This window comes from Carcharodon carcharias, chromosome 3 (genome assembly GCF_017639515.1).
Source record: "Carcharodon carcharias isolate sCarCar2 chromosome 3, sCarCar2.pri, whole genome shotgun sequence".
NCBI classification, from domain to species: domain Eukaryota; kingdom Metazoa; phylum Chordata; class Chondrichthyes; order Lamniformes; family Lamnidae; genus Carcharodon; species Carcharodon carcharias.
In genome coordinates this window covers 15,333,470-15,358,401 of record NC_054469.1, presented here as the reverse complement: position 1 = coordinate 15,358,401, position 24,932 = coordinate 15,333,470, and the positions used below count along the sequence as shown (strand labels likewise).

The window sequence follows — 24,932 nt, the reverse complement described above, 5'->3', positions numbered from 1 at the left end:
TACTTAGATTCTGGAAAAGTCCCAGAGGATTGGAAAACGGCCAATGTAACACCCTTATTCAAAAAGGGAGGGAGACAAAAAACAGGTAACTATAGCGCAGTTAGCTTAACATCTGTCATTGGGAAAATGTTGGAGTCTATTATAAAGGATGTAACAGCAGAGCATTTAGAAATACATAATCTAATCAAGCATGAAGGGGAAATCATGCCTAACAAATTTATTATAATTCTTTAAGGAGGTAACAATCAGGATTGATGTAACATATTTGGATTTCCAAAAGGCATTCAGTAAGGTACTGCACATAAGGCTACTTGATAAGATAAGACCCATGGTGTTGGGGGTAACATATTAACGTGGATAGAGGATTGGCTAACTAATAGAAGACAGAGAGCTGGGATAAGGGGGGCATTTTCGGGATGGCAACTTGTAACTAGTGGAGTGCCACAGGAATCAGTTCTGGGGCCTCAATTATTCACAATATATATTAATGACTTAGATGAGGGAAGTGAATGTACTATCGCCAAGTTTGTGGATGACACAAAAATAGGTAGGAAGGCAAGTGGTAAGGATGACTCAAGGAGTCTACAGAGGAACATAGACAGGTCAAGTGAGTGGGCAAAAACTTGGCAGATGGAATATAATGTGGGAAAATGTGAGGTTATGCACTTTGGCAAGAAGAATAGAGGAGCCGAGTATTATTTAAATGGAGAAAGACTGAAGAAAGCTGCAGCACAGAGGGATTTGGGAGTCCTTGTGCATGAATCATAAAAAGCTAGCATACACGTTCAACAGGTAATAGGGAAGGCAAATAGAATGTTGACCTTTATTTCAAAGGGAATGGAGTATAAAAATAGGGAAGTCTTGCTAAAAGTGTACAAGGCACGAGTTAGACCACACCTAGAATACTGTGAACAATTTTGGTCCCCTTATCTAAGGAAAGCTATACTGGCATTGGAGGCAGTCCAGAGAAGGTTCACTAGGAGGGATTTTCTTATGAGGAGAGGTTGAGTAGGTTGGGGCTGTACTCATTGGAGCTTAAAAGAATGAGAGGCGACCTTATTGAAACATATAAGATTCTTAGCATCTACCCTGTCAAGCCCCTGAGAGGTTGTTTCCCCTTGTGGGAGAGTCTAGGACCAGAGTTCATCATCTCAGAGTAAGGGGGTGCCCTCTTAAAACAGAGATGAGGAGGAATTTCTTCTCTCAGAAGGTAGTCAATCTGTGGAATTCTTTACCGCAGAGGCCTGTAGAGGCTGGGTCGTTAAGTATATTCAAGGCTGAGATAGACAGATTTTTAATCAGTAAGGGGATCAAGGGTTATGGGGAAAGGGCAGGAAAGTAGAGCTGAGGATTATCAGATCAGCCATGATCTCATTGAATGGGGGGAGCAGGCTCGATGGCCTACTTCTGCTCCTATGTCTTATGGTCTTAATTGGCTCCACACCTCTGGTTGGGGGGCAGACAAGCCATTGCTGTCCCTGCCTTTAGTAAAATCTAAAAGTGTGGGGACACATCGGGCTTCCTACCCAGTGCCATTTTCCCACCTGTCCTTCCCTTCATCCAGAGGGCTGGTAGATTTCAGTCTGCAGACTCTCACAGAAAAATTCCCTAGATTCTGGAAATGTCCCATGAGACTGGATCTCCTCTACTCAAGAAAGGAGGAAGACAGAAAGCATGAAGCTACAGGCCAGTTGGCCCAACATCTGTCATAAGGGGAGCCAGTAGATGTGATGTACTTGGATTTCCAAAAGGCATTTGACAAGGCGCCACTCAAAGGTTACTATACAAAATAAGAACTCATGGTGTAGGCAGTAACATATTAGCATGGATGAGGATTGGTTGATAACAGGAAGCAGAGAGTAGGGATAAATGGGTCTTTTTCAGGTTGGCAAGCTGTAATGAAGTGGAGTGCCACAGGTATCACTGCTGAGGCCTCAACTATTTATAATGTATATCAATGGTTTGGATGAAGGGACCGAATGTATAGTAACTAAATTTGCCAATGACATCAAGAGAGGCAGGAAAGTAAGTTGTCAAGAGGAGGTAAAGAGTCTACAAAGGGATATAGATAGGTTAAGTGAGTGGGCAAAGATTTGGCAGATGGAGTATTATGTTGGAAAATGTGAACTAGACCACTTTGGCAGGAAGAATAGAAAAATAGTATACTATTTAAATGGACAGAGGTTACAGAAATCATTGGTACAGAGGTATCTGGGAGTCCTGGTACATGAATCACAAGAAGTTAGTATGCAGATACAGCAAGTGATTAGGAAGGCAAATTGCAAGGGGAATGAAATATAAAAGTGGGGAATGAAACATAAAAGTAGGGAACTCCCTCCCTAACAGCAGTGTTGGTGTAACTACACCACATGGGCTGCAGAGGTTCAAGGAGGCAGCTCACCACCACCTTTTCAAGAGCAATTAGGGATGGACGATAAATGCTGGCCTAGCCAGTGATGCCCACATCCCATGAGCGAATAAAAAAAGGTTTTACTGCAGCTACATGGGGTCTTTGTGAGGTCACATCTGGAGTACTGTGTGCAATTTTGGTCTCCGTGTTTGAACAAGGACATAATTGCATTAGAAGCAGTTCAGAGAAGGGTCACTTGACTCACGCCTGGGATGAAGGGCTTATCTTGTGAAGAAAGGTTGGGTTTATACCCATTGAAGTTTAGAAGAATGGGAGGTGATTCTGAGGGGAATTGACAGAATGGATTCTGAGAGGATGGTTCCCCTTGTGGGAGATACTAGAACAAGGGACACAGTTTCAAAATAACAGGTGTTCCATTTAAGACAGAGATGAGGGATAGAATTTTCAGGATGACAGGGGAATCGACCAACCCCAGCAGCCCCGATGCCATTTCACACTCCCACAAGCATTGATTGACAGAAGGCGGGACTTCCGCCAGCCACATGGAGGAAGTCCCGCCTTGGCGAGCTGCCGGCCAATCAGATTGGCCAGCAGCTCTCCAGTCATTCTAGGAACAACTCTGCACTGGCTGGAAGAGGCACTGCAGCCAGCTGCCTGGAACTGGATGCCTGGCATCAGAGGAGAGGTAAGTGGCGGCGGTTGGGGGGGTGGAAGGTAGGGAAGGCCTGGGAGTTTGCAAGGGTGGGGGCGGGGGGTGTGATGGGGTCTTGGAAGATAGGTTGGGTGGGGGGTGTGCGATTGGGGTCTTGGAAGATAGGTCGGGTGGGGGGTGTGTGATTGGGGTCTTGGAAGATAGGTCGGGTGGGGGGGAACGGTATGGGCAGAGGTCAGAAGGTCATCAGGCCCTAAGGGGAGGATGCCCCAGTCAGAAGGGAGCTTCTGATGGAGGCACCACCCCCACGACCCTTCCTGCCCAAGATTGAACTTTGTTTAATTTCGGGCCCCCCCCTCCATTTGGCTTTTATTTGCCAGCCAGCCTGAAAATTGAGGCTGGGCAGAAAATGACCGTTCAGAAGCCACTTAAGGGCCTTAACTGAGGTGAGGGGAGACTTCTCATCAGAGGCCCTGCCCACTCCAGCGTAAAATTGTGACCAGGTCGGGGCAGGCTGGATCCCAGGGGCAATCGGTCCATGCAATTTCATGCTCCCCCCACCCACCCCACCCCGCCTCAGAAACCGCTGGGGGGGGGGGGGGCGGAGGAGGAGCATAAAATTCTGGCCGAGGAGACATTTTTTCTCTGAGGGTTGTTAGTATGTGGAATTTTTTTCCTCCAGAGAGCATTGTGTTTTTAACTTTGAGTTAGATAGATTCTTGATTAACAAGGGAGTAAAAGGTTATAAGGGATAGACCAGAAACTGAAGTTGAGGCCACAATCAGATCATCCATGATCTTATTGAATGGTAGAGCCGGCTTAGGGGTCAAATGGCCTACTCCTGCTCCTAATTCACATGTTCATATGTTCATACTAGCTCTTTGAAAGAACTACCAATTAGTTCCACTCCCCCTGCTCTTTCCCGCTCAAGTGAATCTGCATCCACCAGGCAACGCATTCCAGATCATAACACTAACCTTTATGTCAGACTCAGGCACTTAAATCTGTTGTGTTTTGTTACTACTGAACAAAATATTGAAAGAATTACACAATTTCCAGCCATTTCTTGATGGTATTTCCACTCCTATGGGCTGACAGGGGGGCAAACACAATCATTGGGAAAATGTAGCAAAGTGTGGTATTGTTACTGATAAAGGTTAACACATTCGTGAGTGGTCTGGACAGAGTAGATAGGGAAAAACTGTTCCCATTGGTGGAAGGATTGGGAATGAGAGGGCACAGATTTAACGTAGTTGGCAGAAGAAGCAATGGTGACATGAGGAAAAACCTTTTCATGCAGTGAGTGGTTAGGATCTAGAATGCGCTGCCTGACAGTGTGACCAACGATCTGGAAATCTCAGAACTACAGACGGACAAACACTTCTCACCTCTTGCGGGAAATAAGTGAGGATGAACTCATGATCTTGGTGGGGATCCAAAACTCCATTATCCGGGCAGATGTGAAAGGCGGATTTTAAATCCTGATCATAGTCCAGGTTGGTGGGTTGGACAGACTCGCCAGGAATAGCACATATCAGATTAGGTTTTAGTATTTGCCAGCAAAAGGGAAGTTCCACGTGCCTAGAAATAAGGGCAAGTTACCGAATCTATAAACTCTTCACGTTAGTAAACGTTAGTTGTTTTACTGCTGCAAGATAATTTTACGGTACCTCATGGCCTGAACAAGAAAACAATTCTGTCCTCTCCTGACTCATACTGGGCTTAGAATCCCACCTGTACCTCACAAGAAAGGACATTGATCATGTGATCTTGAGAGTATGTCAGGGGGCTGGTTTCATAAAATCTTTCATCACAGGAGAAGACCATTTGGCCCATCATGTCTCTGTTAGCTCTTTTAAAAAGCTGCCCAATTCTCTAGAGTTTTGAAGAATGGGAGGTGATCTCATTGAAACTTACAAAATTCTTACAGGGCATGACAGGGTAGATGTAGATAGGATGTTTCCCCTATCCGGGCTGGTGAGTCTAGAACCAGAGGACACAGTCTGAGAATGAACAGCAGGCCATTTAAGACTGAGATGAGGAGGAATTTCTTCACTCAGATAGTAATGAATCTTTGGAATTTTCTATCCCAGAGGGCTGTAGAGGCTCAGTCATTGAGCATGTTCAAGACAGAAATCGCTTGATTTTTGGATACTAATGACATCAAGGGATATGGGGATAATGCTTGAGGTAGATGATCACCCGTGATCTAATTGAATACGGAGCAGGCTCAATGGGCTGAATGGCCTACTCCTGCTCCTATATTCCTCTAGTTCCAATCCACCACCTCCCCCCTCATTATTGCATAACTTCTTTGCTTTTGTACTGCTTTTTGTCCACAAAAAGCAGGACAAATCCAACCCGGCCAATTACCACCCCATCAGTTTACTCTTGATCATCAGCAAAGTGATGGAAGGGGTCATTCACAGTGCTATCAAGCGTCAGTTACTGCTCACCGATGCTCAGTTTGAGTACTGCCAAGACCATGCAGTTCCTGACCTAATTACAGCCTTAGTTCAAACATAGACAAAAGAGCTGACTGCCTTTGACAGTATGGCATCGAGGAGCTTAACTAAACTGAAGTCAATGGGAACCAGTGGGAAACTCTCCACTTTTTTTTATTTTTATTCATTGGATGTGGGCATGAGTGCATTTAAGAGCCAACCAGATTGCTGTGGGTCTGGAGTCACATGTAGGCCAGACCAGGTAAGGACAGCAAAGGGGAAAGACGTTAGTGAATCAGGTGGGTTTTTACAACAATGACAATGGTTTCATGGTCATTATTAGACTTTTAATTCCATATTTTTTAAAAACTGAATTCAAATTCCACCATCTGCCATGCAGGATTTGAACCCAGCTCCCCAGAGCATTACCCTGGGTCTCTGGATTACTAGTCCAGCAACAATACCACGATGCCATTTCCTCCCCACAGATTGGAGTCATACCTAGTGCAATGAAAGGTGGCTGTGGTTATTGGAGGTCAATCATCTCAGTTCCAGGACATCACCGCAGGAGTTCCTCAGGGTAGTTTCCTAGGCCCAACCATTTCAGTTGCTTCATCAATGACCTACCCTCCATCATAAGGCCAAAAATTCAAAAGTGGGGATGTTCGCTGATGATTGCACAATGTTCACCATTTGCAACTCTTCAGATACTGAAGCAGCCCATGCCCATATGCAGCAAGACCTGGACAACATTCAGGCTTGGGCTGATAAGTGGCAAGAAACATTCATGTGTGGAAAATTTCTCGGAATAGTTCCACAATAGTGGGCTCAAAATCCACAAGATAGTGCTTTCAATAACAGTTTCTTGCTTCAGGCATGAAGCCGCTGGTAACTCAGCAGCCTTTTAGAGCCCAACTTTTAATTGTTTTCTTACTGAGCCTTTAGAAAACCAGAGACCATTGTGCTTACGTAGCGTTGCGGAGGGTGAGTATCTTTTGAGAACAAACACATGGGTTGGTAGCATCAAAGCGCACAAAATGATCTGCTGTTACATCTCTGCATTCTCCTGGGGCAGTAACACTCTCTCCACCAGAGATAGAGATGAAATCCAGAGCAACAAGTTGACCAGTGCCTGGGATAAGAGAGGAAAATAAACAGAGAAACGGTATGTGTTTTTTAAAAGTATCTACCATTTTGTGACAATTGCCTAAGCCAAACAATTCACTTCTAATTTTTACCCTGTTCACTTATCACCAAAATAGTACCTCAATCTATTTGAAAGGTGCTGGACGAGCAGTGCAAGCCATGAATTAAGACCCTTAATTATTTTTCCTCTGCTGAGAGTGCTAAGTTATGCACAAATATAATTCTACGGGTCCATTCCAAAAACTGATTATTCCCTGTGTGACAAAGAACTAACTATTTCCATTCATCACAAACAATTTAACCCACTCTTCCATAAACCGTGTACAATCTAACCCACTCTTCCACAGACCATGTACAATCTAACCCACGCTTCCACAGACCGTGTACAATCTAACCTACTCTTCCACAGACCGTGTACAATCTAACCCACTCATCCACAGACCGTGTAAAATCTAACCCACTCTTCCATAGACCGTGTACAATCTAACCCATTCTTCCACAGACTGTGTACAATCTAACCCACTCTTCCACAGACTGTGTACAATCTAACCCACTCTTCCACAGACTGTGTACAATCTAACCCACTCTTCCATAAACCGTGTACAATCTAACCCACTCTTCCACAGACCGTGTACAATCTAACCCACTCTTACACAGACTGTGTACAATCTAACCCACTCTTCCATAAACCATGTACAATCTAACCCACTCTTCCACAGACCATGTACAATGTAACCCACTCTTCCACAGACCGTGTACAATCTAACCCACTCTTCCACAGACCGTGTACAATCTAACCCACTCTTCCACAGACCGTGTACAATCTAACCCACTCTTCCACAGACCGTGTACAATCTAACCCACTCTTCCACAGACCGTGTACAATCTAACCCACTCTTCCACAGACCGTGTACAATCTAACCCACTCTTCCACAGACCGTGTACAATCTAACCCACTCTTCCACAGACCGTGTACAATCTAACCCACTCTTCCACAGACCGTGTACAATCTAACCCACTCTTCCACAGACCGTGTACAATCTAACCCACTCTTCCACAGACCGTGTACAATCTAACCCACTCTTCCACAGACCGTGTACAATCTAACCCACTCTTCCACAGACCGTGTACAATCTAACCCACTCTTCCACAGACCGTGTACAATCTAACCCACTCTTCCACAGACCATGTACAATCTAACCCACTCTTCCACAGACCGTGTACAATCTAACCCACTCTTCCACAGACCGTGTACAATCTAACCCACTCTTCCACAGACCGTGTACAATCTAACCTACTCTTCCACAGATTGTGTACAATCTAACCCACTCATCCACAGACCGTGTAAAATCTAACCCACTCTTCCATAGACCGTGTACAATCTAACCCATTCTTCCACAGACTGTGTACAATCTAACCCACTCTTCCATAGACTGTGTATAATCTAACCCATTCTTCCACAGGCTGTGTACAATCTAACCCACTTTTCCAGAGACTGTGTACAATGTAATCCGCTTTTCTTTTCACTGTGTACAATGTAACCAATTCCTCCCATAATTGTATACAATCTAATCCACTCCTTCCACACACTTGAATCAGGGTGCATAAAAACAGACTCCAGTGCTGCTTAAGTTGGAGTTTGGTGAGTGAGGGAGTTCAATGAAGAGGGAAAGGGTAATTCTTTCATTCTCTACTCTTCTTCAGCCTCCAGGAGCTGGCTGCTACATTGCTACAGGGGAAGCCCATAAAGCCATGGGAGTTTGGAGACAGGTAGCCCCTAAAGCAGAGGAGAGAGTGAGAGAAAGAGAGAGAGAGAAAGAGATAAAAAGAGCGAGAGAGATGACTACATCTGCAGAAAGTATCACCAGCTGCAGAAACTCGAGCTCCAGGTTGTAGAACTCAAGCAGCAGCTGGAATCACTGTGAAGTACACAGGCAGACATGGCATGGGTGACCGCCAGACTATCTGAAAGGAACAGGCAAGCTGTGCAAGAATCCCCTGAGGTTATCTCGCTCTCTAACCACTTTTCCATTCTGGATACTGGTGAATGAGATGGTTCCTGAGGGGCTGTAGCAACAGCCAAATTCGTGGCACCAAGGGTGGCTCAGCTGGACAGAAGGGGAGGAAGAAGAGTAGAAGTGCTATAGTGATAGGGGATTCTACAGTTAGGGAGCAGATAGGCATTTCTGCGGCCATAGACGTAACTCCAGGATGGTATGTTGCCTCTCGGGTGCCAGGGTCAAGGATGTCACAAAGCGCCAGAACGGCACTCTTTGGAGGGAGGGTGAACAGCCAGAGGTCATGGTCCATATTGGGTCCAATGACATAGGTAGGAAAAAGGATGAAGTTCTGAAAGCAGCTTTTAGGGAATTAAAAAACAGGACCTTAAGAGCAGTAACTCAGGATTACTCCCAGTGCCACGTGCCAGTGAGCATAAGAATAGGAAGACTGAACAGTTCAACACATGGCTGGAGTAAAGGAGTAAGAGGGAGGGCTTTAGATTTCTGAGGCATTGGGACTGGTTCTGGGGCAGGAGGGACCTGTACAAGAAGGATGGGTTACACCTTAACAGGACTGGGATTAAGGTCCTTGCTGGAAGGTCTGCTAGTGCTGTTGGGGAGAGTTTAAACTAGATTGGCAAGAGGATGGGAACCTGAGGGGAAATTCAGAGTGGAGAGGAGAAAAACTGGCAGTGGAAAGTAGAGAAGCATTAATTGATAAGGAGGATATATCAGACAGTAGTATCAAGGTAAATAGAATTCTTTGAGAAAGCAAAAGCAAAATACTGCCAATGCTGGAAATCTGAAATAATAACAGAAAATGCTGGAAAAACTCAGCAGGTCTGACAGTGCCTGTGGAGAGAGAAACAGAGTTAACGTTCTGAGTCCTTATGACTCTTTTTCAGTGCTTGGAGAGCTTGATAGAATTAGAGCAGACAATGGTAAGTCATTAGATGGGGTCACAGTAAAGAGAAAAGTAAAATAATCTAAATCAGGATTAATGTGCACGTATGTGAATGCACGGAGTGTGGTTAATAAGAATGGTGAACTACAGGCACCGGTTGACAAATGGAATTATCATATTATTGCTATTACATTGCCGTTTCTGGTCCAATGAGAGGACAGGCACTGTTGGACCTGGTTCTGGGGAATGAGTTAGCCCAAGTGTATCAGATATCAGTGGGAGAGCATTTAGGGGAGAGTGACCATTGTATCATAAGGTTTAGGTTGGCCACGGAAAAGCACAAGGAACAATCCAGAGCATGGATAATTAATTGAGGGAAAGCCGACTGCGGTGGGATGGGAATGCATCTGAGTCGAGTGAATTGGAAACAAATGTTGGCAGAAAAGATGGGCCACCTTCAAAGAAAAAGTATTGCAGGCAATGTCAAGGTGTACTCCCTTGAAAGGGACAGGCAGGAAAAAGAAATCCAGAGCGCCCTGGTTGACGAGACAAATAGAGTTGAAGATAAAAAAGGAAGAAGTGCATGTATGACAGATGTCAGGTATAAATTACAGAAGAATCAGCCTAAATATAGAAGGACCAGAGAGCAAGTGAAAAACTAATAACAAAAGCAAGGACAGAGCATGAAAAGAGACAGGCCGCGAATATAAAAGGGAATCCCAAGGTCTTCTATCAGCACATAAATAATAAAAGGGTGGTAAAAGAAAGAGTAGGGCTGATTAGGGATAAAAAGAAGGACTGGCACATGGAGGAAGGAGAAATAGCAACGGTATTAAACAAGTACTTTGCATCTGTCTTTATAAAGGAAAAAGATGCTACTCAGACCGAGGTGAGATAGGAGGTAATTGGTACACTCAAAGAGTTTACAGTTGAGGAGGAGGTGTTAGAATGGCTATCTTTACTTAAAATAGATAAGATATCAGGACTGGATAAGATGCATTCAAGGGTACTGAGAAAAGTGAGAGTGGAAATTGCAGAGGAACTAGTGATACTCTTCCAGTGTTCTTTAGACATAGGGGTGGCGTCAGAGCGCTGGAGAATTGCAAATGTCACACCCTTGTTCAAAAAAGGGTGCAAGGATAAAGCCAGCAACTACAGTTTGACTTCAGTGGTAGGGAAACTTTTGGATATAAAACAAAAACAGAATTACCTGGAAAAACTCAGCAGGTCTATCAGCATCGGCGGAGAAGAAAAGAGTTGACGTTTCGAGTCCTCGTGACCCTTCGACCGAACCTTCGGTCGAAGGGTCACGAGGACTCGAAACGTCAACTCTTTTCTTCTCCGCCGATGCTGCTAGACCTGCTGAGTTTTTCCAGGTAATTCTGTTTTTGATTTGGATTTCCAGCATCCGCAGTTTTTTTGTTTTTAACTTCTGGATATAGTTTGGGACAAAATCAATAATCACTTAGACAAATGCAGGATAATTAAGGAAAACCAGCATAGATTCATTAACGGAAAATCATGTTTAACTAACTTGGAGTTTTTTGAGGAGGTAACAAAAAGGTTGATAAGGGCAATGCTATGGATGTGGTGTATATGGATTTTCAAAAGGCATTTGATACAGAGCCACACAACAGACTTGTGAGCAAAACTCTAGCTCATGGAATAAAAGGGAAAGTAGGCACTTAAATAAGAAATTGGCTGAATGACAGGAAACAAAGGGTACTGATAAATGGTTGTTTTCAGATTGGAAGAAGGTCTCTAGTGGTGTTCCCCAGGGAGCCTTGCTCTTCCTGATAATATATTAATGACCTAGGATGTAGTGTTCAAGGCATGATTTCAAAAGTTACAGATGACACGAAGAATGGAAAAGTTGTCGACTGTGATGAGGATAGCCTTGAACTTCAAAAGGACATAGGCATGTTGGTGGATTGGGCAGACAAGCGGCAGATGAGATTCAATGCAGAGAAGTGTGAGGTGATTCATTTTGGCAGGAAAAATATGGAGAGGCAGTATAAAATAAAGGAGGAAATTCTAAAGGAGGTGCAGGAATGGAGGGGCCTCAGTATACATGTACTATTAAGAACTAGATATAGTTTAAGGAAGTTGTATTTGTATTTGTGGGTGTTAGGAATAAACTACAGCTTTAAGTAAGTTTTAGCTTTAAGTTTAAGTTCTGTATTTGTGTGTTAAGGGAACCTGAGTTTTAGTTTCACTTTAAACAGATGCCTGCAACTCTGGGGGTTTGTTTGTATACCTACATTCTAATGAGGTTTTATGACTCGAAGTAGAAAAAAAACTATGCTGTTGCCTAGCAACAGGCGGCCCACTGAGACAGAAGAAGCAGGTTCGAGTTCAGTTGGAAGAAAGTGCCAAAACAGAAGGACATGAAAAGGATCAGACAGCAAGTCCCAAACTGAAGAAGAAGCCCAAAAATCAGGGAGTGGGGACAAGAAAAATCCCAAGATGACAGCTAAGTCGAGGAACAAGGACAGGATCGAAAACAGGTCCTCTTCAGTGAAGTTAAAGTAAAGAGCAGAGAAGAGGGCTCCAAATTAAAGAGAGAAAACTGCAGGAAGCAGACATAAAACAAAATAGGCTTGCGAGAAGCCAGAAAATCCAAGGAAACAGCCAAAAGGCTGTAACTCTTTATTATGGGTATGTGAAACAGTGGTGTTCTGTCGGCATGGCTGAGTATCTGAGGGAGAGTGCGTGAAAGGTGTCTGAGAGAAAGCGTCATTTGGGAGAAGATTCCAAAGCGAGTTCTTCAATTGGAGATTGGAAACCCTCAAGTGAAAGATGGAGTTCAGCGAGACCGATTGGCTCATGGTGTGACAAGCGTCTGGGGGAAGTTGATGAGAGATCCATAGCATGTGTTTGGGGTGACATCTATCACTAAGGTTGGAGTGTGGTGTGTCTAACCACAGGTCATGTATTGGTTTACATGGACCATGTATTTACTGTGAACATTAGAGTATAAGATAGATATTGTAACTTGTGTTATCCTTACAAATCTGTACATATCTGTAAAGGTATAGTCGTGAGTGAAGGAATATTGCAATATAGTTAATCTTTTCTTGTTTAATAAATGTTTTACTCCTTTGTTCGAAGTTCATGAGCTGACTCCTGTGACTCTGTTCAGTAGCTGCCCTCCATATTTCTAAACAAAAAAATAAAAATTAGGATCAAGCTGGGTTCCACCCTGGGATCTGACTTGTCCAGTGGTAACATCAGCTGGCATCATAGCAGTACATAAGTCATTGAAGATGGCAGGGCATGTTGAGAGAGCATTTAATAAAGCATATAAATCTTAGGCTTTATTAATAGGGGCATTGAGTACAAGAGTAAGGAGGTCATGTTGAACTTGTATAAGACACTAGTTGGACTTCATCTGCAGTACTGCGTCCAGTCCTGGGCGCCATAATTGAGGAAGAATGTGAAGGTATTGGAGACAGTACAGAAGACATTCACATGAATGATTCCAGGGATAAAGAACTGTAGTTATGAGGATAGATTGGAGAGATTCGAATACTTTTCCTTGGAGAAAAGAAGTCTGAAAGGAGACTTGATGGAGGTATTCAAGGTCCTGAGGGGTATGGACAGGGTAAATAGTGAGAAACTTTTCCCAATCAAGTGGCATTAAGAATTAGAGAGCATGGATTCAAAATAATTGGCAAAAGGAGTAAAAGTGATATGAGGAAAAACTTTTTCACCCAGAGGATGGTTGGAGTCTAGAACAAACTTCCCGACAGGGTGGTGGAGGCAGGTTCGATCGAGGTATTCAAAAGGGAATTGGATTGCTACCTGAAAGGAATGAATGTGTAGGGTTACAGGAATAAGCTAGTGGAGTGGGACTAAGTAGAATGCTCTTTCAGAGAGCCAGTGCAGACTCAATGGGCTGAATGGCCTCCTTCTGCACTGTAAAAATCCGATGATTCACTTTACACAATGTAATTCACAAGTAATGCTGACACTAAATGGTCCTAAAGACACCAAATGGCAATGCTTAAAAACAAAATGATACATATTATCCACTGGCACTCCTCCTATGTTTGAAGATATCGGTCGGTGTGTAGCAGGTGGATTTGCAGGTAATATTACAGATTGAAAACTCTGATGAATCTTCAGCATGTTACCTGTTAGTACAAAGTCTTTCACTTGACAGTTGTCACACACCATAGTAATAGTTTGGGAGAAGGTTTCTGAAGAAGGTGGAAGGAAGGCCACCTACAAGTTTAGAAATGTAGATATATCATATTTTCAAAATGTATTTATGAAATTCTCCCAAATAGTCAGTGAGATAAAAACCTATATTATTGAAGTTTAATACACATAAGACAATAGTAATACATCATGGGATATGTGAGATGTTAATTAATGTGGACTGAGCTATATGTCTCAGTCATACAACTTGCATTTATATAGCACCTTCAATGTAGTATAAACATTCCAAGGCATTTCACAGGAGCTTCTTTCAAACAGGTTTTGTCACGGCCACATAACGAGATACACTTACAGTGTCTCAAATCCAGCTAAAAACCGGAGTTGTCCACAAACCGGTCAGTTTTACAATGTGCCGTGCATCAATTTTAATTGAGTAAAATTGGAAAAGCTAACTTAAAACCAGGACAATTTGGCTAAGAGCTGCATTGATATGGTGCGGGGCCAGGCTAGTTATCGGCTTCAGCACTTTGCGCGCTGGCCTATTCCCATGTTCTGAGCGACCCTTGACCCCTCCCTACCCGACTCAGCTTGGCCTGAACTGCCCATAGCCCAAATCACCTGACCTGAAATCTGGCAGGGTCCGAAATCCAGCACGGCCTCGGTACTACAATTGAGCCAACCTGATATTTAACAAGTTTTTGCCCATTGTGTCTTTACTGGTATGAGCAACACATCACGGATATCTCTACCTTAGTCCCATTTATCTGCCCTTTCCTGAATGCTTTCACATTTAAAATATTCACTTGCTAGTTTAAATGGCTGTAATTGAAACAGCTTCACTATATGGGCCAGAGTTAAAGGTGAGAGAGATTTTATTCACTGACCTCCAGGATCAGGGCCTGGCCTGGATTCAGCTCAAAGACGGCAGGCCTGACTGCAAAAGGAGTTACGTCCAGAAAGCCAGCAGCTGCTACACTCTATGGAATAGAAAGGAAATACACTGGTCAAATCCTGAGTATAATCAGGATGTGCTTACACCAAGCAATATTATTTTAAAATTTTCTTAAAGACAGTTAGTGGCCATGATTTTATGTTATCTCAGCATGCAACTAAATCTAAATAGGGACATGTAGTTACTCCACTTCTACGATTGCTCATTACAGAGCCCAGTGGCAGCAGGAAGGACTCACCAGATTATGCAGCCACGGCTTAGGGTATATGATGGCATAAATAATGAGTAAAGCTCTCTTCCTTCTGTTCACTGAAGTCTGTAAAGTTCATCGTCAGAAATAAGGAGGGTTCCATTTATCACACCAGCCATCACGAGGAGAGAGTTACCTGGAAAAACTCAGCAGGTCTGGCAGCATCGGCGGAGAAGAAAAGAGTTGACGTTTCGCGTCCTCATGACCCTTCTGTTGAAACGTCAACTCTTTTCTTCTCCGCCGATGCTGCCAGACCTGCTGAGTTTTTCCAGGTAATTCTGTTTTTGATTTCCAGCATCCGCAGTTTTTTTGTTTTTATCACGAGGAGAGAGGTTGCTAACTGTGTGCTGTGGGCTCATACCCACCGCCAACTGACAAAGCTTTTTTCAACATCATTTTAGCAAGAACCCTTACAGTCAGATTAGCATAGAATCTTATAGTACAGGAGCATAGTGCATTCAGCCCATCGTGCCTTTCCTGGCTCTTTGAGTTATCCAATTAGTCTCACTCTCCATTTCTTTCCCCATAATCCTACAATTTTTTCCTCTTTCTGTATTATTTTATCCAAGCTCCTTTTGAAAGTCACTACTGAGTCAACTTTCAGTGCTTCCCAGTTCATAACAACTTGCTGCACAAAAAAAAATCTCAGGCAGAATTTCATGGCCCCCTTCATGGCGGGGGTCTTAAAAGCCCATTGACTTTGGTCGCTCCGTGAAATCCCGCCCGGGTAAAATTCCGTCCCTCATCTCTCCTCTGATCTTTCTGCAAAAGCTGCGTTTGCTGCAGTTGTGTGCTGGTGGTAAACTCAGATTAGCAGCCGCCAGCTTTATAAGGGGCCTAATTGCGGTCATATAGGTTATTCTTTCTGTGTTTCACCCTTTTCCCTTTTGCTTGTCTCAGTGTTAAGCTTTCAGTGTTGCGCTCAGTTTTTATTTTTACTTGGGTTTTGCTAATTTCAAGTAATGTAAATCCGAGAAATCAGTTGGCTAGTCAAATTCCAAACTAATTTTTGGATAATTACATCAGGCAACTAGAGACCTGACACAGACTAATAAAAAAACTGCAAACGCGCTGATTGCAAAAAACCACAGCTTTATTTCTTTTTTTAAATCGCTGGTGGAACCACTGCAAGGAAGCCCACAACACAGGCAGGATTTTGCTGGCACTGTGCCTCCTGCAAATGTCATCATTGGTCTCTGCAGCTGTGTGGATAAGTGCACGTGTGCAGACCAGTACTGGCGGCTATCTTCTGGTGGCAGGGGGCACAGTCTTTTTCAAATGATCTTAAATTGATGAAGCAGGACCGAGGGGTTAAATGGTCTGCTCCTGTTCCTAGGTGTCCTCTAGTTACTGACATTCCTGCTGGAGAAAACAGTGACAGGAATCTTTCCGGCCCCTTGGAAGTAGCTTTGGAAGTGGAGGGGGCTAGGAGATTGTTGGAAAACCCTGGAGGGATGGTTCACTGATGTGACCCCACCCCTGGTAGGTTTCCCAGAGGTGGGCTGCCATTGGAAGCAATCAGTGTAATTAAGGCCTCAGTCAAGGGCCAATTTTTGACATTAATGGAATTAATGTCGCGAGCCCACCAATGATTTGAAGGCAGCCTCTCAGTGGGAGGTCAGAGGGCAATCAGAGGCTGAACAAAATGCCAAATCAGGGAGCCGCAAGGGCTGAAAGAGACCAATTGTCTCCATTCTCGTGGAAGGACACGCCCCCACTCTGAGGCCACTAGTAGTTCTTGGCCTTGTTTTGTTTTGATAAAGTAAATAGGGTGGAATCTTCCGCACATAAGATTTTCAGGTGTCGAGACTATTCCCGGGTCCCGATGCTGCTCAGGTCAGTGACGCACCAGCAGGAAAGGTTCCAAAATCAGTTTAAAAAACAAGGCCAAGAACCGCGAGTGGCCTCAGAGTAGAGGTGAACCTTTCGTGAACGCCTCCACTTTTTTGAGGCACCCCCTCGGTCTCCCTCTGTTTCAGTAGCGCTCACCACTCCTGGTGAGGTTGCCAGCCAGATATTCCTCGGACCCTCCCATGTCTCTGTTCCACCTGCCGCTCTTAATTGGAAGATCACCCCTGATGCAACAGGACCTGGGAATAGTCTCGACACCTGGAAATTTTTTGTGGAGAAGATTCCACCCTATTTGCTTTATCAAAACCCTTCATGTTTAGAGAGGGTAATTTCTGAGCTGTGTTCATCGAAGGTGATTGAAAAACAAACCAAAAGTGATATGACTACAAAACCTTTTTAACACAAGTGGTTTGGATTTGGAATGTGCTACCTTATAGGGTGGTGGATATACCTTTAATTGTAGCCTGAGCTGTCAAGTGGGACTAACTGGATTGTTCTTTGAAAGAGCCAGCACAGACTGGATGGGCCGAATGGCCACCTTCTTTGCTGTTTTGTTCTAAGCCGCTGCACGGATTGATAGTCCGTGCCTGTCGCACACCAGGCTTCTAATTCAGATGAATTTTACAGGAGGACATATTCCTCCACCCCAGGTCAAAAAGTCTCATTGACTTTAAATCTGGCTGCCCTGCAATGATACTACGGTGGGGGCAGCCTTAAATGATTTGAGAGTGGGACTTCTGCACCTCAGGGGCAGGAAGCCCTGCCCTCAAGAGCTGCTGGCTAAGCTCTAATCTATTCTAACAGCGTTGGAGGCCACTGCTGGGACTACCAGGAATCCCAAGAACTGAACATGCCTCCTGGACTTAAGGCATTTTGGTCAGGCAGGAATTGGAGACCCCAGCAAGAGGAGCATGGTCAGGCTTTAGAGGCTAGGGGAAAGCACAAAGGAGGAGTACCATCTTAAGGAGGGCCCACCCCCACCATCACCATCCCCCCCGCCAAAGGAGGTACCCTATTTCCTTTTCAGCTTTAGCCCATGCTGTGAAACCTGCCAGGCTGGTCACCTGCCTTCCACCTTCCCCAGGCACATGTATTATAATCTTTAGAGTGACCGACCTTAACGGAGCTGGTATATTCGGTGACCGCTTTCGTGCCTTCGGAGACGGCATGTTTGGCCAGTTCCCCTGGTAACTCGAGGCAGATGGCACTCTGGATCTCGGCAAAAGTGGAATGAGGTTCCTAAGTGGCCATTAATTAGGCACTTAAGGGTCTCAATCGGCCTAAGGGCAGGCTGCCTGACACCTTACCCACCCATCGTAATACGGGGGAAGGGGTCTACAGAGTACCAAGAGTTTCGGTCTCTTGCTTTTGCAAGGATGTTTCCTATAAACAGGACAGGATTCTTGTAGATTATTCACGAGACAAAGCACAGCAAGGAGTGCCTAACCTCCTATGCCCTCGTCCTTTGATTCCAAGCTCCTGGTTCACTAAGACCATACAGAATTCTCACCCTGAAATTTGTCGTTGGCCACATTTTCTTCAGCATCACGCAGAAACAGCCAGAGTTGTAGCCATCGTTTCTGCACAGGAATTCTGTAATCTTCACTCCACCCACCAAGCAGTATCCACAGTCTAAAGTACCAGGTACTGTGGGTCACAGGCAGGAAACAGCAATTTACTCTTTACATTCATTCATCATACGACAACATTTAAAATTCTCAGTAGCTTTTAAACCTCAGTCCAAATGGACATTATTACACAATTCTATAACACTGAATAAAGCAGTCCTAGTGCCTTGGCCAGCATTCCTTAGGCAGCACCTTCCAAACCCACTACCACTACCACCTAGAAGGCCAAGGGCAGCAGATAGATGGGAACACCACCAGCTGGAGGATCCCCTCCAAGTAACTAACCTGACTTGGAAATATGTAGCCGTTCCTTCACTGTTGCTAGGTCAAAATCCTGGAACTCCCTCCCTAATAGCACTGTGGGTGTACCTACACCACATGGACTGCAGTGATTCAAGAAGGCAGCTCACCACCACCTTCTCAAGGGCAGCTAGGGATGGGCAGTAAAGCCCACATCCCATGAATGAATTAAGAAAAACAATACGCGTCAAAATACCAATTCATTAGTCATTCATCTCATACGTATTTAAGTGGCACTGGCAGCATAGAATGGTTTTCAAGCTTATCTACATGATCGAAAAAGCCAGACATCAAAACGAATACACGGTGTCAAAGAATTTTTAGGCATTTCACTATGCTAAGACCCTGGATAAAGCAGCAACTTACTGCAAGAAGGATTGAGAGCAATGAGCCTGCCCATCCTCTTGGTCATGGTTGGCTTGGGAGAAACAAGAAAGAGGAAGGGCAAAGGCAAGGATTATTAAAAACAATAAAAAGGCTGTCTTGCTTGTGAAGTAAAAGGGGAATTTCTAGAGGTTCTCCCACTTGACTGCTCCAACAACCATCTAGGCTGTTTTTCCAGTTTTCTGACAAAGTTACTGGAGAACTTCACCCACAAATTTTTTTTGTTGTTTGTCGATAGTGAATTTGCTCATATTTCCACAGCCACTCCCACCCTCCCCCCACAATGCCCTCAGAAGAAAGTCAACTGCGCACAGGTTAGTATAGGAGGAGCTCTTCTGGCTTCAATGGGGACCACAAGTGGATATGGTGTCTGTGTCTCCACAATTAGGAAATCCTCGTATTCAGCTGGAGAATCAGGAGCAAATCGGACTGTGTACTGGCAGGTCATCCCCGGAGCGACAATTCCTCCCTCTCCTGGGAATTTACCTATTTGGTGAAACAGAGTTAGAAACACTGAAAGCAATGAAAATGGTGCTTTGACATAATTTATCATCACAAGGGACAAGTCAATCATAGAACGATTCCGTACAGAAGGAGGCTATTTGGCCCATCATGTCTCTGCTGGCTCTCTGAAATAGCTAACAATTAGTCCTACTCCCTGGCTTTTTCTCCATACCCCTTCAATTATTTTCCTTCTCAAGTAATTTATCCAATATCTTTGTGGAAGTTACAATTGAATGTTTCCACCGCCTTTTCGGGCAGTGAACGGCAGATTATAACTCGCTGAATAAAAAATTCTCCTTATCTCCAGAGTTTTTTTTGCCAGTTATTTCAAACATGTGTTCCTTGGTTATCAACCTTCCTGTGAGTGAAAACTGTTTCTCCTTATTTACTCTGTTCAATACTTTTCATGATAGTGGTGGGTCTTCTTCTAACGACTGATTACAACTAAGTGGTTTGCTGACAACAATCCCTCTAGCAACACTCAAGTTCCCATGCAGGCTGAGCACATCTTGGCCCCTTTAAGTTTACCGCATGAGCGCAAAGGAATTTAAAAGTGCTGCACATTTAAATGAATAGGCTGCACACAATAAACAAAAAGTTACAGAGACGTTGCTTGCTAAGCCATTTCAGTTAACCATACAGCATGTGCTGGTCACTTGTAGGCCAGACTAGATGAGGTGACAGCTTTCCTTCCCCGAAGGATGTTGATAAACTAAGTTTTGTTTTTACAGCAATCCAATAGCTTTCTTGGTAATTTATCCTGCGTCCAGCCCACCAAACATATACATTAAACAATTTCAGTACTTGCCACAGTGGGATTTGAACTCACAACCTCTAGGTTTAAAGTCCACTACCATAACCCAGTACATTTCTGTGCCCTTCAAGGGACATGAAATAATTGGCTGCACATGATTTCCCAAATTGTGGCCCCACAGCTGATAAGGGGGACTGTTGTTGCTAGCCGATGCTGTAGGCTTTGGATTGTTTAATGGGCTAGTGCTATTACAGTACTGTGCTACTGAACTGAAATGCAATTGAATAAGCTATTTGTCAAGGTTTAATGCAATCTGTAACCCTATGCTATTAGAGGGGATTAAGCGCACAAGATACAATAATTGGGCATTAATGAGGTATTATCTACTTATGTTTGTTCTCTATTCAGACCACCTTAATGACGTGCAATCCACTAAACATGCACCGGTGTTGCTGTCCAAAATCCACAGAGCATTGAACACACTGTTAAGCGACAACTTTGAAATTGGCTTCACTACTGCATCTTTAATGCAGTAAAATGTCCCAACATGCTTCACAAGAGCGTAATGAAACAAAGTTTGACACCAAAGGAGATGAGGACAGATGACCAAAGGTTTGGTCACAGAGAAAGCTGGAAATACTCAGCTACTCTGGTAGCACTTGAGGTGAGAGAAACAGTTAACCTTTCAGTTACTGGATTGAGTATTTCCAGCATTTTCTGTTTTCCTTTCAGTTCTCAGCATCTGCAGTATTTTACTTTGGTTGGGTCAAAGTTGTACGTTTGAAGGAACATCTTAAAGGAGGAGGAGAGGTAAAGTGGTGGAGATGTTTGGGGGTGGAATTTCAGAGCTTTGGGCTCAAGCAATTGAACATGTGGCCGCCAATAGCACAGCAACTAAAATCAAAGATTCGTAAATGGCCAGAATTGGAGGAGTGCAATGATCTCGGAGAGGTATAGGGATGATAATGGTTAGTGTTTTTTTGATTAAAGCAATTGCCTGATTTAAATATGGGCTGTTTAAGACATTGGCAAGCAAGGCTGCACAGACAAAAGATTTTTTTAGTCCATTTAATTGACACTTAATTCTGTAAATCATTTTTAAATGAGGAACAATGAGAAGTGTAGTCAGCAGGAATGTGCAAATGATAAATTTACCCTCTAAACTCTGAGTGACTTTATAGTCCAAGTAGTACTTCACATCCCTGTGGGTATCTCTACTCATCCAGATTTATAATGGAAAATAAATCTTAACAGTTTAACTTTCATTAAATTTAAGATTCAATTGTCAAAACAAGTCAAGGCTCACATTTCTACTTCTCTGAAGAAGAGTCGTATGGACTTGAAATATTGTCTGTGTTTCTCTCTCCACAGATGCTGCCAGACCTGCTGAGTTTTTCCAGCATTTTCTGTTTTTACTTTAAGATGAGGCTCACCTTTTTGTTCAGTGATAAGTGTGCAGCTGAGCCACATACACTGGTATGGTCCTAAGCAGAGTTGGATAAGGCTGATGCTTCCCACAATTTTGCATGGGTTTCCATGTTCTAATGGCCTTCCTTGTTCTAGTTATTTTGAAGAGCTCAAAGGTTTGTGGCTGTTTTGTCTCAGATGTATTTTCAACTAAATATGGCTGTACATTGACGTCTTATATCCTGTGCTGCAACAATGAATTCTGACCCACCTGTACAACCTGCTGTTACTCAAAAAGGAGGCCACTGATCACCTTTTTTTAGAGCAACTAAGGATGGGTGATAAACGCTGGTCTAGTCGACCATGCCGATTTCCCTGGGGAAAATAATCCAGGCTTCTGATTGTAAGAAGCATTTTAAGGTGACCTCATGCATAGATCATTGCAGCATGGACAGAATCAGAATCATACAGCAAAAAAAGTTATCTGGCCTATCGTGCATGCCCAAACCCTTGCCAATACTTCGAAAGAGCTATCTAATCCTACTCCCCCGCCCCCTTACTCTTTCCCCTGCAAATTTCTTCTTTTCAGGTTTAGGTCCATTTCCCTGGAAGTGAATCTATTTCTACCACCCAATGCTTCCAGAGTTGAACGTAATGCTTCTTGAAAAGCCATCACCATTCAGCAATCCCTGATAGTGAGGAAGTGTAGTGACAGCTTCTTGTGGAAAGCATTGACTATGATTTTTGTGGTGTCTTAACAGTTTATAGCAATGCCCATCTATTTGGTTTAAGTTCAGGAAGGTCTGGCAAAAAACTTTATTGTCCATTAAGTTTGAATGCAACCACAAGACATGTATCACAATGAAGCTTACAAAGTAAAGGGTTTGCTCTGGCCTCAGGTTCGATCCATAGCCTGCACTGGGTGAGTTGATTGATCTCAGGCAGGGAGTCAAACTCGCCTCTGAGCTAGGGAGTGGAAAAATCAACCACGTTTACTTGTTATGCAGTGTCTTCAGCTGGCAGGCATGAGAGTCTCGGGTTAAACTTGATCTAATCATAAGCACCAAAATATGACATTCAGATCCTACAATAATGCCAGAGATCTGATCAAAATGTACACCAAACCAATCCCAATCTAAGAATGACCTTCCCAGTCCTATTGTCTCAAATTTCCTTCCGTCAAATCATTCTATCACTTGTACATGGAACTTGATTACATGCAGTCAGGTTCTAAAGCATTCAGGATGAGTGTAAAAGTATCTCTGCCATCTATTCCCCACCTGATTGATACCCAGGCATCTTATCATTATTATGTTTACAATAAGTAGCATCCTCTAAGGCTAGTAAACAGCAAATCTTAGCATATCAGCAGAGAAATATTTAGCATCTGACATGGCCCTTACATTGTGTCCTTGTTCCACATGCTTTACATTCCTGCACATCTTGAACGATGATGATCAGAATGTATAACTGAGCATTTTTTCTACATGACAGTACTTGTTTTACAGAGGTTTAGCATATGATCACATTTATCTGATTTATATCCTCTGTAAAACAGAACGTGCTAGCTTGCTATAATACATACATCCTCTGTAAAACAGAACTTATAACAAAAACAAAATACTGCACTTACTGGAAATCTGAAATATTAAAAGAAAGTGCTAGAAATACTCAGCAGGTGTGGCAACATTGGTGGAGAATAAAGCAGAGGGCAGGATTTTACGGCCCCGTTGGAGCGGCTGTAAAATGCGGTGAGCCGCTCAGAAGTCCATTGACTTCAGCGGGACCATAAAATCCTGCCGGCGTAAAATTCCACCCACAGTTAAAAATTGAACCGGGAAGATGTTACAGATGAACAGCTTTTAAGCAAGTGCAAAGCCGGAGAATAAGGGGTCAGGGGAAATACAAAAGTGATAGGATGGGGTGGAGGAGAGCAGGAGTGATTAAATGACAAAAGTGATGGTGATAGACTGAGGGAAGGCTCTTTGTTTTAAAAAGAGGGGATTGTTCACAAACTGAGAACGAAACCACCCAGCGGTTGAATATGTAATTACAGTGTGACATGTTTACATAGGCATTTTCCATATTAAATATGGGCACAGGAATTTATAATGCCAAAGCTGACATTGAAGAGCTGATTTAACCCCTGGCCACCCAATAAAAACAGGCTGAAGGGCACCCTCTCTGCTGCCTTCCAGATGGCTACAATTTAACGCTGTTTTTTTGAGCAGGCAAGTCGGTGAACTTTTAGGAAAACAATGGGTCCTTCTTTCACTATTCTGATTGTCAACTACAATCTTAACCCAAATTGTGTCTGGGGCCAGTTGCGTCCCAGGAAGGTAAATGAATTTGATCTTTTGTTTTGCTTGTTTATAGGCCGGGAGGAACTAAAAAGTGTTGTACGTGGAAATACACCACCCTTACTTTGGGCCGGGGGGGTCTCGGTGGTGACGGTGCTGATGAAGGTCAGGGAGCGGTGGTTAGGCTCTCCCTTGTTGGAGACAGTCATTGCCTCTGCACCTAAGTGGCCCAGGTGCTACCTTGTCACTTGCCATCCTAAGTGTGGACATTGTTCAAGTCCTGCTAAAAGCTCACAACCCAATTAAAAAAAAATATTAAAACCCTGCTCGAGGTTAACAATGTAAGAACACATTTGCTGTCTGTACATACTACATACTTTAATACTTTATATATTTATGTGGTAATAATCGCTTTAAGTGTGTGGTCCTGTGTGATGAATTTTATTGATGTGAAAGGCGCACCCTGAAAAAAGTAAAAGCTTCCTGAAGTCAAAACAGGCTCTCAGCTCGCAAGCATTTGAAAAGTTAATACCTGTCTGTTATTTGGATGTGAAGATAATGGAAATGCTGCAGTCATTACCCATCCCCAGTTGCCCTGAACTCATTCAGAATCAAGTCACATTATATGGGACTTCCTTTCAATGCTACACTTGTTTCCTTTAACAGTTTCCTGCCACACTTTGTTATGAACATAATTCAACTTTTTTAGTCACCACATATGTTAATGATACCAACAACAATATATTGAGTGTGACACGGCCAAACGCCACTCATGGAAGAAATGGCGTAACCTCCAACTCTTTCAGCAAATTCACGTGAAATTATATAGATGCAGACATAGTGAGATTATATCTACACACAGCTGAATATCATTTAGTGAGCAGATGACAACCTGCATTTTTCATATGCTTTGCCTCCAGC

At 43.5% G+C, this 24,932-nt stretch overlaps 1 protein-coding gene across 3 annotated transcripts in view; it reads right to left on the bottom strand.

The window, feature by feature from the left end:
* The window catches only part of dlec1 (DLEC1 cilia and flagella associated protein), a 153,890-nt gene that overhangs the window by 69,572 nt on the left and 59,386 nt on the right, over positions 1-24,932 (bottom strand). For all 3 annotated transcript variants that reach the window (XM_041184760.1, XM_041184761.1, XM_041184762.1), the window contains 6 exons: positions 19,359-19,532; positions 18,245-18,381; positions 14,566-14,658; positions 13,654-13,744; positions 6,437-6,599; positions 4,412-4,604 (listed from right to left, as the gene is read on the bottom strand). In XM_041184760.1, coding sequence (XP_041040694.1) covers positions 4,412-4,604; positions 6,437-6,599; positions 13,654-13,744; positions 14,566-14,658; positions 18,245-18,381; positions 19,359-19,532 — 851 coding nt within the window. The remainder of the gene's footprint in view (positions 1-4,411; positions 4,605-6,436; positions 6,600-13,653; positions 13,745-14,565; positions 14,659-18,244; positions 18,382-19,358; positions 19,533-24,932) is intronic.